Raw genomic sequence first — 12,341 nt, 5'->3', positions numbered from 1 at the left:
TGCACAGCTCAGCTGGGCAATTGGGGAGGGGGGGGCAGGGATTTTTGCTACCGGTTCTCCAAACCACCCGCCTCCATCGCTACTGGATTGGGTGATCCAGTCCAAACCGGGAGCATTTCACCCCGTTTCACTCCTATTATAACATTTTTATGTTCCTTTTCATGAAGATGACATGAATGATCCCTGTACTGTCTCTGTTTACCTCTCTCCTTCCCTCCCTCCCTCCCTCCCTCCCGTCCTTCTTCCCTCCCTCTCTCCCTTCCTTCCTTCCTTCCTTCCTTTCTTCCTTCCTTCCTTCCTTCCTTCCTTCCTTCCTTCCTTCCTTCCTTCCTCCATCCCTTCCTCACTCTGTCCCAATTATTTTTATGTATTTTTAATTGTATCCATCTTAGTGTACTTTAGTTGGTCTCTTCAAAACAATTTTAGAGTTACCATCATTAGCAGCAATATAAAAACACATTAACTAAGAACCGTAATAGTTTTAAATCAAATAATTTGTCTTTTAATTGATTTCACATTTTTCAGATTGCGAAAGCTACCCCGAAGCTCTCATAAAATTGAAGGAAAAGCATAAGACTTTCCAGCGCATTAAACAGAAGTCTTGTAGTCTTTGTAGCAACTTTGGCTTTAAGAATCGGTTTTGTTTTCATCCTTCCTTGAAAATGAAATAGCTTCTAAAACCTTTAATGTTTGCACTCAATTGGTAGTTCCACTAATTGACTGTTGTCCTGCTTAAGGAGGGCAAAATCAATCAGTTTTGGTTCTCTTACATTGTAGGAGGGGAACCATGCCAGTCCGTGGAGACAAAACATTAGGAGTCTGGTAGCACCTTTTCCAAGTAACATAAAAAAAAAAAAAGGCATAAGCTTTCATGAGCTAAATTTCATTTTGCCAGATGCATGGAGTAGCTAGATTGATGTAGGATTTACATTGGAATGAGATACGTGATGGATGGATGGATGGATGGGTGGGTGGGTGGGTGGGTGGGTGGGTGGGTGGATGGATGGATGGACGGATGGACGGATGGACGGACAGACAGATAGATGGACGAAGTGGTGGGTAGGTGGGTGAGTGGATGGACGGATGGACAGACAGGCGGAGGGGAAGACAGGTTGGTTATGCATATGTAACCTGCATTGAGAGCCAGTTTGGTCTAGTGGTTAAAGCACAGAATAGAAACTTGGAGATTGGGTTCTAGTCCTGCCTTAGGCATTTAAGCCAGTTGGATGACTTTGGGCCAATTACCAGGAGACAGTGAGTTCTAATCCCGCTTTAGGCATGAAAGCTGGCTTAGGCCAATCACCAGCAGACTTGTGAGTTCTAGTCCCGCCTTATGCACGAAAAGGTCCCACTTTAGTCATGGCGGAGTGACTTTGGGCCAGTCCCTCTCTCTCTCTCAGTCCAACTCACCTCACAGAGTTGTTGTTGCAGAGAAAATAAGAGGAGGAAGGAGAATTAAATATCTTCACCACCTTGAATTATATATAAAAATGATAAAGGGGGGATATAAATAAGTATCTGCATTATCAATCTGTCTTCCTCTCCTTCCACCCCGTGCCCTGGCTCACCCCAATGTAAATCTTACACCCATCTAGCTATTCCATGCATTTGATAAATTGAGCCGTCCCTTATTTCCTCAGCTGATGCCTTTTAATAAAACGCGTAGCTGGAAAAGGGTGTTTTCTTTTTTGAGATTTTGTGACATGTTTCCCTTTTCCTAGCTGAAACTAATTTTGCTTCATGTTTGTGTCAGTTTCCTTTTTTTTTTTTTTCCTTCTAGACAAAGGGCAGTTTTTATTTATTTAGTGCTTTTGGAAGCAATTTTCCCTAATGTGTACAATTTCGACAGGCAAAGTACTCTGACAGTGTTTGGAGAAATGCTCATATTGTTGCAGAAGTGTGTTTTAGCGAACCTGTTGGGTTAACGTGCACAATTTTCCCTCCCACGGTTGTTCCTCACTGATTAAAATAGAAGATCTGGGGACTGATCAAGGATAGCTATGGTTGGTTGATTGACACGCTGCAGGATTACATTACTGAACCTAGCATTTAAATGAATGATATTTCTAATTGCAAGTGAAGACTTCCAAATGACGCAATTAAACTAATTTAATCAATGGGATTCAGTAGTACTACGGATTTGGCTTCAAAATGATGGCTTGCAGCAGTGGTGGGTTCCTCCTGGTTCGGCCTGGTTCGGCCGAGCTGGTAGCGGTGACGATATGACGTCACCGAACCAGTTCTTTTTGTTCAGGAGCTGGGGCCCCCCACCCCCCGCCCATGTTATTCTTACCTTTTATTTGGCCCCGCCCCCAATCTATTCGCTGCCTCCCGAGTCCCAGCTGATGGCTAGAAGGAAAAAAACTGTTTAAACTCTTGCCGCGGAGCTTCAAAGGGCCGCCGTACAACTGATCAGGGTTAAAAGGCAGTATGGAGGTAGACTGGGATGCTCCAAAAACAAATGGGTAGATCAGGATGCTCAAAAAACAAATGGGTAGACCCGGATGCTCGGAAAACAAATGGGTAGATCAGGACGCTTGAAAAACAAATGGGTAGACTAGGACGCTCCAAGAACAAATGGGTAGACCGGTACAGCTCTGCAAGCAATTAAAAGCCTGGTAGACCAGTACCTCTGCTAAATCTTAAAGAATTGTCACATGACCATCAAACCATGCCCATAAAATAAGCCACGCCCACAGAACCGGTAGTAAAAAAATTTAGAACCCACTCCTGGCTTGCAGGGACATGCATATAATATCTACGTATATGCAGCTTTTTAAAGTTTATTTCTGAGAAAAGATGCAGCTGCTTTAAAGAGTTACAGAGCCACCATCCATGCCCTTGCTTGCTGTGGAGAAACATGCTGGATTCAGATCGAAAGTACGGCTTAACTCTATTAATCAAGACATTGATTTAATCTCCTGCCAATCTGAAATGGGATGAGGAATGTTTCTGACGCTTCGCAATAAAATCTGAAAAAAAGCATCAGCGGGTTTTAAAATCAGCACTTTAAATTAATTGACCTGGGTTTTGAATATTTAAGATATGCTTGCCAAAGTTTAGAATTTCTCCAAAATGAAAAGGTCTAGGAAGTGATATATTTTAAGTTGAAATGAATTATTTCTGTCATCCCACCTAATTTTTTTTCAATGAACCCTTATTGTTCAGTGCCAGATGGTTTAAATTGCCGTTAAATACTCTGTAAATCGTAAATGTTACATCTGCAATTATGCATTCATAATCGCTGGAATTTCTTTTCACGCTGGCCTCTTCTCTCTACCCTGCAAAGGTCAAAGACGTTGCCAGAAATGTCATCAAAACTGTAAGAAATGCTTCGGAGAGATGGACAAATGTTCTGTCTGCAAAGATGGATTCAGGTGAGTAGTAGTTGGTGAAGAAACAATGCAAGGATTTCAGAATTTAACCCCTTGCTAGAAACTAGAACTGCAGTTTCAGCTGATTGAACAAAGAAAGGGAGATGCCAAAAATTGTTAATGGATTGTTGACCTCCTTGCTGGATCTCCTGTAAATATCACAAAGAGTAAAGGTAAGGTAAAGGTTCCCCTCGCACATATGTGCTAGTTGTTCCTGACTCTAGGGGGCGGTGCTCATCTCCGTTTCAAAGCCGAAGAGCCAGCGCTGTCTAAAGACGTCTCCGTGGCCATGTGGCCAACCTGACTAAATGCCAAAGGTGCACGGAACACGGTTACCTTCCCACCAAAGGTGGTCTCTATTTTTCTACTTGCATTTTTTATGTGCTTTCGAACTGCTAGGTTGGCAGAAGCTGGGACAAGTAATGGGAGCTCACCCCGTTAACACGGCACTAGGGATTCAAACCGCTGAACTGCCAATCTTTTGATCAACAAGCTCATCGTCTTAGGCACTAAGCCACCACGTCCCTCTTTCACAAAGAGTAGGTGATGTGATTTTCAGTTTATGTGTTTCCATCATTTGAAATGCCCAGCCTTTGGTCCTCCTGGCTTTACAATAAGCCCTGTACAGGTTAATCTGTACAGGTTAAACTGAGTTTGCTCACTGTGGGAGACATTGACTGGCCAGGATCTTTACTTCTAATAAGGGCACTTTTAATAAGGAAACCTTTTAATTCTTTTAGGCTTCCTTCCTTCCTTCCTTCCTTCCTTCCTTCCTTCCTTCTGAAATTCTCCGAGCAAGAAACTTGGAAATGGTTTTAAACTTTTATAGACAATTCCCAGCATCAAGTAACAAATTTCTATAAAATAAAGGAAGTGTGATTTCGCACTATATAAAGTGACATTCCAGAACACGTTTTAGTAAGTGAAAATTGATGCAGAAGAAATTTGGCAGACAGCTCCTATATATTTATGTCCTCTCTTTAGATGAGAGGACATTGATGTTACTCAAGGTGGCTTATAGGGGGAGAGAGAGAGAGAGAGATGGCTGATGGATGGAGGCAGGATACACATTGCTTATTTTAGGAGTAGATTATCTTTTTTGGATCGGTGTGTATATTTAGAGGTTTGGGAGGGGGAAACCCCATTATGTGCATTCTCAACAAATGGCCATTTAGGATGGCATAGCTAATTACAAAAATATTCATTTCCTACAAGGGAGATTTTCTCAGCAGCTGGTGGTAGTTGGCTGACCTTGTCTGGTCTTGGAAACTCTGCAGGATTGGAGCCTAGGTAGTCAACAGACCAGAGATGGCAATCAATTTCAGCCGTCCACGCTCAGCTCCACTTCCAGTAAGCAACTCAAGCTTAACCTACTTGACGTTGATAGATCAGTTCTCCACTGCTGAGAAGAAAGAAATCATATACAGGTAGAAGATCTGCTTATTTCAGAACATGGAGGTCAAGCCATTGGTATGTCACTCCCAAGCTTTCAACCCTGGACCTTTTCTTCTGTTGTTTTCGGCCAATGGGATTCTTGACTCTTCTTGGGCATCAAAGCTGGATATATTTGTTTCATGTTCATTTAATCGTTCTGCCTGGCCTGAGAATCATCGGTTTCTGCCTTGCCAACTTCACTTCTCATATTGGAACTTAGTCGGAAGACCATCAGAATATCCCAGGAGAAGACAATCAGATATTTTTACTTCCATACTGTTACTAAAAAAAATACATCCAGAGAACTACACCAGGAATCAGAAGAGGTAAACTAACAAGATGGCTCCTTGCTAGATCTTCTCAGGTTGAGGGTGCAGGTTTGTTCTCCAAGCCTATGGGTTGGTTTCCAACATTTCGTTACCAACACAATGGTTTGTGTGGTCAGGTCTTGTGATGGGGAGGTCACGTCAGGTGAGGGTCTTGTTGTTGTGGCCTGCCAAGGGATATATAAGCTTCAGTCCAGGAGTCTTAATAATTTGGCCTTCTCCAATATATCATTATACACTTCCCTTGCTAAAATTTTTGAAGCCCACCTCTGACCCCATCCCACCTTAGCCCTTCCTCCACTGTCTCTGGAGTCAGCCCCAATTCATGTTCATTGTGTCGATGATATTATCTAACCATCTCAACTAATGTCATCATCTTCTTTTGCCTTCCATCTTTCCCAACATCAGAGTCTTTTCCTAGGAGTCCTCTCTTCTCATTTGGTAGCCAAAGTATTTGAACTTCAAGCTTCAGTATCTGTCCTTCCCAAAAAACAACAACAAACAAACAAACCACAACCCAGTCAGAATTGATTTCCCTCAGGATTCACAAGTTTACATTTTGGGAAAGAAGATGCTTTCAGTATCCACTCTTCCCCCTGCATTCTTAAATGCGTATGTTAAAAAAGAGACAAATGGTCTAAGCTAGATCGCTGCTCCTTTAGTGCTATTTGGAAACTTCTCTTTCTTTGCCAACTCAGGCATTTGAAGGTGGGCGAGACAAGGACCTCTACTGCTGGAGGTTGGCAGAAAGTTTTTGAAGGAAGCTTAGCTGGGGCAATGGGCACTTGCCCCCCACTCTTTTGCTGTTCATGGGGTTCAAACTATTTTCCAAAGCACCAAAAGGCAAGACAAGAAACAGTGGATGGAAACTAATCAAGGAGAGAAGCAACCTAGAACTAAGGAGACATTTCCTGATGGTGAGAACAATTAACCAGTGGAACAACTTGCCTCCAGAAGTTGTGGGTGCTTCATCACTGGAGGCTTTCAAGAAGAGGTTGGAGAGTCATTTGTCTGAAATGGTACTTCTCCTGCTTGAGCAGGGGGGTTGGATCAGATGACCTCCAAGGTCCCTTCCAACTCTGTGATTCCGTGTTCTAGAATTTAGCAAGGGACTGTTGTAACTTTAGCACAAGCTGTTGCTTCTTGATGATCCCCTCCTCTTAAAAGTCCCAGCAATAAAGCTCCAATAAATATTTTGGTTGCCTTCAGAAACAAATAATGCAGGGCAACCCCAAATGAAATTTGGAAGATGGGCCAGAAGTTTTCCTAAGGAAAGAAATGAAGCCAAAAAAGAAAGAAAGAAAATGAAATGCTGGAAGGTTGATCTGAACAATTTGTTCAGCAGGAGGCACAAAGATTCTTTGCAGGATTCATTTAGAAGATAGTAATTGGACTGACGTGACTGCTTCAATAATGGCACTTGGGCAAAAGTCGAAAATTACAAGTTTTGAAAAGATGATCCAGTGCACGGGGTCAGTAAAAGTGGCTTCCCTTGACTGCAATCTGCCCAGTGTTCCCTTTTATTGTTTTGCTCATCCTTTTAATCTTAGCAAGGTTTTGCAAGCAATGTTCCTGTCGTCTTTAAAAAAAGAAAGTTGATTTATCATGAGGGTCAGCTGTCGGTCACACATACTATGGATGTGTCACAGTGGTGAAATGTAAAATTTGTTACTACCGGTTCTGTGGGCGTGGCTTGGTGGTGGGGTAATGTGACTGCATGGGCATGGCCAACTTTTCTTTCTTTTTTTAACTTTTAAAACCATTTTTTTCTACAACGGCCAAAGAGGTTGTAAAAAATGCTTTTAAAAGCCTCGAGACTTGGCCTGGGCCATCTGTCAGCCCTCAGATGGAGAGTCAGCAGCTCCTAGGTCTGGAGGTAACTGATGAGGAAGAAGAGGAACAGCTGGGTCCGGTGCCTGATGCACGGATCTGCAGAAGGCAGAGGAGAGGAGAGCAGTGGAAATCTGTGGGCTGATCCTTGAGATGGAAGAGCCACCGCTGCTAGTGAAGCCCCACCCTAGCTCTGAGGATAAAAGGCAGGGGGTGGAGATAAATAGATGTGGGAGCCACTGATCCATCGCGTACCTATACAGAAATTGCACAAATCCAGAAAGTGGACCAGAACATCTGAAGAGAAGGTAAATCTGAGAGATGCTTTTGAACAGACTATCTCCTGATTAGTGAAAGAGGTTGTTGGATTAGCAGCTCTTCCTATTCTTTCGCTCCTCTTTCTCCTAAGGATTTTCGGCGATCTAACCTCGAGGACTAAAACATGTTTGTTTGTTTTTTCCTTTTTTGCTACCAACGTTTTCCGCCGCTTTCCTCTACAGCCTCATAGACAACAACTGCGTTTCAGGATGCCAGCAGGGCCTGTATTTGAAGAAGGAACTTCTGCAATGCGAGGGCTGCCAGTCGGACTGCAGGACGTGTACAGGTAAATTAACAATCACCAAGATCTCTAGATGACCTCTTTATCCAAATCAATAACTAGCAGGTGAGGGAGAGGAGAAATAAGAAGGAAATATGCAGGGCGGGGGGTTCCCACTCAAAACCCCCAAATCAGGTTTGTAGTCTGGAAACTTAGGTTTCATTCTGAGCCTGTCATGAAAATTTAGCCTTTCCTAATCATTCGTGGTGGCAGATCCATTCTGCTGGGGTTTCAGAATGTTCAAGTTGATTTGAAGGGCTGCGACAAAGAAAAGAGGGTCAACACATTTTCCAAAGCTCTAGAAGGCAAGACAAGAAACACTAGATGTAAGTTAATCAAGGAGAGAGCCAACCTTGAACTTAGGAGAAATTTCCTAACAGAACAATTAACCAGTGGACCACATTGCCTCTGTCAACTTGCAAAGTTTTCAAATTGCCATGAGCAGGAGGGAGGGAGAACTGAAGTGAATTCCATACATTCTTTCTGACCGCAATCAGAAGGAGGGTGTTAGGTTTCACAGCCAGCCAAAGTGGTTAATTGGAGAATGTGATTTATGACATGGCCAGAGAGGAGGGGAGAGACAGGGTCATAGGGGAACGTAAATCTATGTGGGATCAGTCCTAACTGCATCTGAGTATTGCCAGAATGTTGCTCCTAATAAATGACTATATTTCCTTTGAAGTTTGGATCATGGCTCATGAATTAATTAGGGCATCTTTCGGAAACTTGACAGACTCCAGAAGTTGTGGGTGCTCCACCACCACTGGAGGTTTTTAAGAAGAGACTGGACAGCTATTTGTCTGAATTGGTATAGGGCCGTGATGGTGAACCATACCATAGGTGGCACGCGGAGCCATATCGGTGGGCACACGAGCTCAGCTCCGGCACGTGCATGCTGATTTTCGGGCATTCTGGACCCACTGGAAGTAGGGAAACAGGTTGTTTCCTGCCTCCGGAGGGCCTGGGGGGAAGGCCTGTTTTTCGCTCTCCCCAGGCTCCAGAGCCTTTCTAGGAGCTTAGGGAGGGTGAAAATGGCCTTCCCCACCCCCCGGAGGTCCTCCAGAGGCTGGAAACGGCCCATTTGTGAACTTCCAGTGGGACCGGAAAGCCCGTTTTTTGCTTTCCCCAGGCTCCAGAGCCTCTCTAGGACCCTGGGGAGGGCGAAAACGACCTTCCCCACCCCCACTGGAGGCTGGAAATGGCTGGTTTGCTGACTTCTGATCCGGGGGGCAGGGCACATAGAATTATGGGTGTGGGCACACACGTGCATGACCCCCCCCATGCTCCCCCCGCTTTTGGCAGGCGATGGCAAAAAGATTAGCCATCACTGGTATAGGGTCTCCTACTTGAGTAGGGAGTTGGACTAGAAGACTTCCAAGGTCCCTTCCAACTCTGTTACTCTGTTATCATCATTTGGTCCATCCCAGGATTTATATTAGACTGCAAGAACAAGAGAGGAATTGTAAAATAAAGAATAAGAGCCATTTATTTAATGCATAGAACAACATCTGAAATGGTTTGCACATCACACTATACTTTTTGAAAAGTGCAATCACGGTTGATAATGTCGCATGATGAATTAACTCAGCCAGTAGTGATTTATTCAACAAACTACAGTTAAGCAACCCTTGCCTTAGCATGTATTAATCCAATTTATATCTCTTAAAATCAGTTTGTATCCAACAGCCTGAGGCTGTTAGTGTCCTATCAACCCTCAAGGAAGAACAATTGATTCTTTCTTACTTCTGACATGTAAGGAAAATCTGGATTTCTTTCTAACTACTTTAAGCTTTTTGTGATGCTTAAAGTGTCTGGTGTGAGCATTACCTCAAATTGTACTTTTATTTAGGATTTTATTAGACGGAGTGGTTCTTAAGATATCCTCCTTTGTATTCCATTATGTTTACAAAGTACTGGTTTTGTCTTTTGTCTTTTTTTAAAAATTATTCTGGAGTGTTAAAGTTTATACCGCTTTAAAGAAAGAAGTCTTCCCTTTTCACAGATCTCAATGGGCAACATTAAATGATTGTAAGAAGTTATAGCCAGGGATGATATTCACTTACTTTCCCTACCGGTTCGCAATTGAGCGCACACACATCCACGCATGCACCCGGCCTTCCACGCATGTGCTTTGTTGCGCTAGCGCCTTCTGCACATGTACCCGGCCTAAAAAAGGTGCGTAAATGGGTTGACATAGAGCCGGGGCAGGTGAGCGTGTGGGCAGGCCCACCTGCTATTTCCGCTACCGGTTTGATCGAACCGTTCTGAACTGGCTGAATACCACCTCTGAGTATAGCTCAAAGGAGCAAAGAACTTCAACTTTACATGGCAAGCATCCGTAGCTTCCTTTTCAAAATCCACACACAATAATTGCACAGCAAATATATGCAACAGTCAGGCAAGAATGGACTTACTGAGAACTGGATGTCTCCTCTCTCCAGGAAGTTTAGCCATGGTCTAAAATAACTTTTTTAAAAAAATCTGAATTCCCAAGATTCAATCCCTATCAAATCCAGATTCTGGCATATCCCTGATTTTCACGTGTAAGTGGTTCCATATTCTCAAACAGAATTATTATTATTTTCTGAAACACCCAACTTCTGTTCCTTGGACCCTCATGTCTTGCGGTTAGAGAACTGAACAGCAGATAACTAAAGAGGGGGTGAAGCTACTGTCAACCACAGTCTTCCTGCCTTCAGACCAGTAGTGAGTTTCAATTAAGTTTGCTATTGGTTCACTCGTGTGCGTGTGCAATGCTTCTGTGCATGTGCAGAAGTGTCCGGGCAGGTGGTTGGAGCCTCCCACAGCCGCTGCTACCAGTTCGCCCGATCTGGGGCAAACTGGTAACAACTGCCACCACTGCTTCAGACAATCAATTGATTCTATTTTTCTAGGGTGAAGGGGAACGTCTCACCTCCCACTCAAGCACTATTCTCCAAAATTATTCTTGACCCTGCCCAACCTATATGTGCCATAGATCTTTCTACTTGGTGTCATCATCTTCCTCACTTCAACCTTTGACCCCCCCCGCCCATCCTCCAAATCTGATAAGAGTAACCCTTGCCAGCTTTTCATTGCATTCTCTGGTGCAAAATAAAGCTATTTGAAGAGTTTCTTGGCCTGCAGATGGGAAGCTAAATAAGTCGTCTTCTTTCCGTTTAGAAGAAGTTGCAATGATTTTAGCTTGTGCTTCATGTTGATGTTATCCCACCAAAAATGCCTAGGCTGTTCATTGATGCGCCATCTTTTTAAAGAACGAATGTCTCACAAATTGATATTTCTTGGCTGCCAATGGGACAGAGAGTTACATCAAAGCAACCTAAAGCCAAGGAGAAATTTCCTAATGGTGAGAGCAGTCAACCAATGGAATATGAGGGTCAATTGATTTTCCAAAGCACCAGAGGGCAGGACAAGAAACAATGGATGGAAACTAATCAAGGAAAGAAGCAACCTGAAATTAAGGAGAAACTTCCTAACAGTGAGAACAATTAACCAGTGGAACAGCTTTGCCTTCAGAAATCATGGGCGCTCCATCACTGGAGGCTTTTAAGAAGAGACTAGACAGTCACTTGTCTGGAATGGTATAGGACAGTGTTGGTGAACCTTTTCGGCACCGAGTGCCAAAATGGGAGTGCACGCACGGGGGGGGGGAGCACCGGAAACCAGAAGAGCAGGTGCGCCCCAGGAAGCTGAGCTTCTGGTTTCCGGCATGCATATGTGCGCCGGTCACCTGGTCTTCGGTTTCTGGCGCGCATGTGTGTGCCGGAACCCGAAAGAGCAACGGGTGATGGCTGGCGTGCCAGGAGAAATGGCTCTGTGTGCCACTTCTGGCACACGTGCCCTAGGTTTGCCATCATGGGTAAAGGGTCTCTTGTTTGAGCAGGGGTTGGACTAGAAGACCTCTGAGGTCCCTTCCGGCTCTATTATTCTGTGTTCGAATTCTGCATAGTTCTCAAGAATCTAGCAACTCCTACCCAGAATCGCTTTCCAGAGCGAGATGGGTGGCATTTAAATCTAATAAATAACTAAAATTCCTCTCTCTCCCTCCCCCCTCATACTGCACCTACAACTTTCCTGACTGGAGAACCATGTTTTTCCCATGATCCTTAGGGCCGAGCCAAGAAGAATGTCTCCAGTGTGCCAAGAAGGTCCACGAGTGGAGGTGTGTCCCAACATGCGGAGAAGGCTATTATCACGACGAGAGGCTTGGATTACCGTTCAGAGTCTGCCAAAGGTAATTATCTGCTTTGGCAGCCTGTTATGGAGGCCTTTTAGAAAAGCGGTCTGGGAATGAGCTGGAACCCCTCGCAGAGCAATCTGCTCTGACAAGCTACAAACATAAATCTTCCGTCTTTGACTGTCTAATATTGCTGTGATGTTGTGAGATTTTTCGGAGGGAGGAAAAAAAGAAAAACCCGAGACCTTTAAACTTCTCAGATCTTTCCACAAGAAGGCCATTTAAAGTTCCTTCTGCAAATTTGGGATCTGATTTCCTTCTTGCCAGCTCCCCGCGTGCTCATCAGTTGGATATTGGCCCTCCTTAACTTCCTGCAACATCTGCTCCCAGAACAAAAGATGCAGGTGGAAGGAGGCGCTTTGCTGCTAAGGGATCTTCTATGAAATGTTTTCCCCTACAAAGGATAAAGCTCGGAGGCCAGAAGTTAGGTTTCGTGTCTGAAAATTCTTGTTTTCAGCCAGATGGCCCTTCTGATACTCCTAGAAGAAGAAAAAAACCTGAGAAGCTTAATTAACGCCAGGCTTGCAAATGTTTGATGTTGG

The 12,341-nt window shown here is 44.0% G+C and overlaps 1 protein-coding gene across 1 annotated transcript in view; it reads left to right on the top strand.

The window, feature by feature from the left end:
- PCSK6 (proprotein convertase subtilisin/kexin type 6) overlaps positions 1-12,341 on the top strand; it is a 127,707-nt gene that overhangs the window by 106,964 nt on the left and 8,402 nt on the right. Inside the window, exons 17-19 of the mRNA XM_070953271.1 lie at positions 3,290-3,377; positions 7,465-7,568; positions 11,673-11,796. Of these exons, the coding sequence (XP_070809372.1) occupies positions 3,290-3,377; positions 7,465-7,568; positions 11,673-11,796 (316 nt within the window). The remainder of the gene's footprint in view (positions 1-3,289; positions 3,378-7,464; positions 7,569-11,672; positions 11,797-12,341) is intronic.

This window comes from Pituophis catenifer, unplaced genomic scaffold, assembly GCF_029215685.1.
Source record: "Pituophis catenifer annectens isolate HBS135680 unplaced genomic scaffold, rPitCat1.0.hap2 SCAF_14, whole genome shotgun sequence".
In the NCBI taxonomy this organism is placed as follows: Eukaryota; Metazoa; Chordata; class Lepidosauria; order Squamata; family Colubridae; genus Pituophis; species Pituophis catenifer.
Note: the sequence above shows the minus strand (reverse complement) of the source record. Positions and strands in the feature narration are given on the sequence as shown.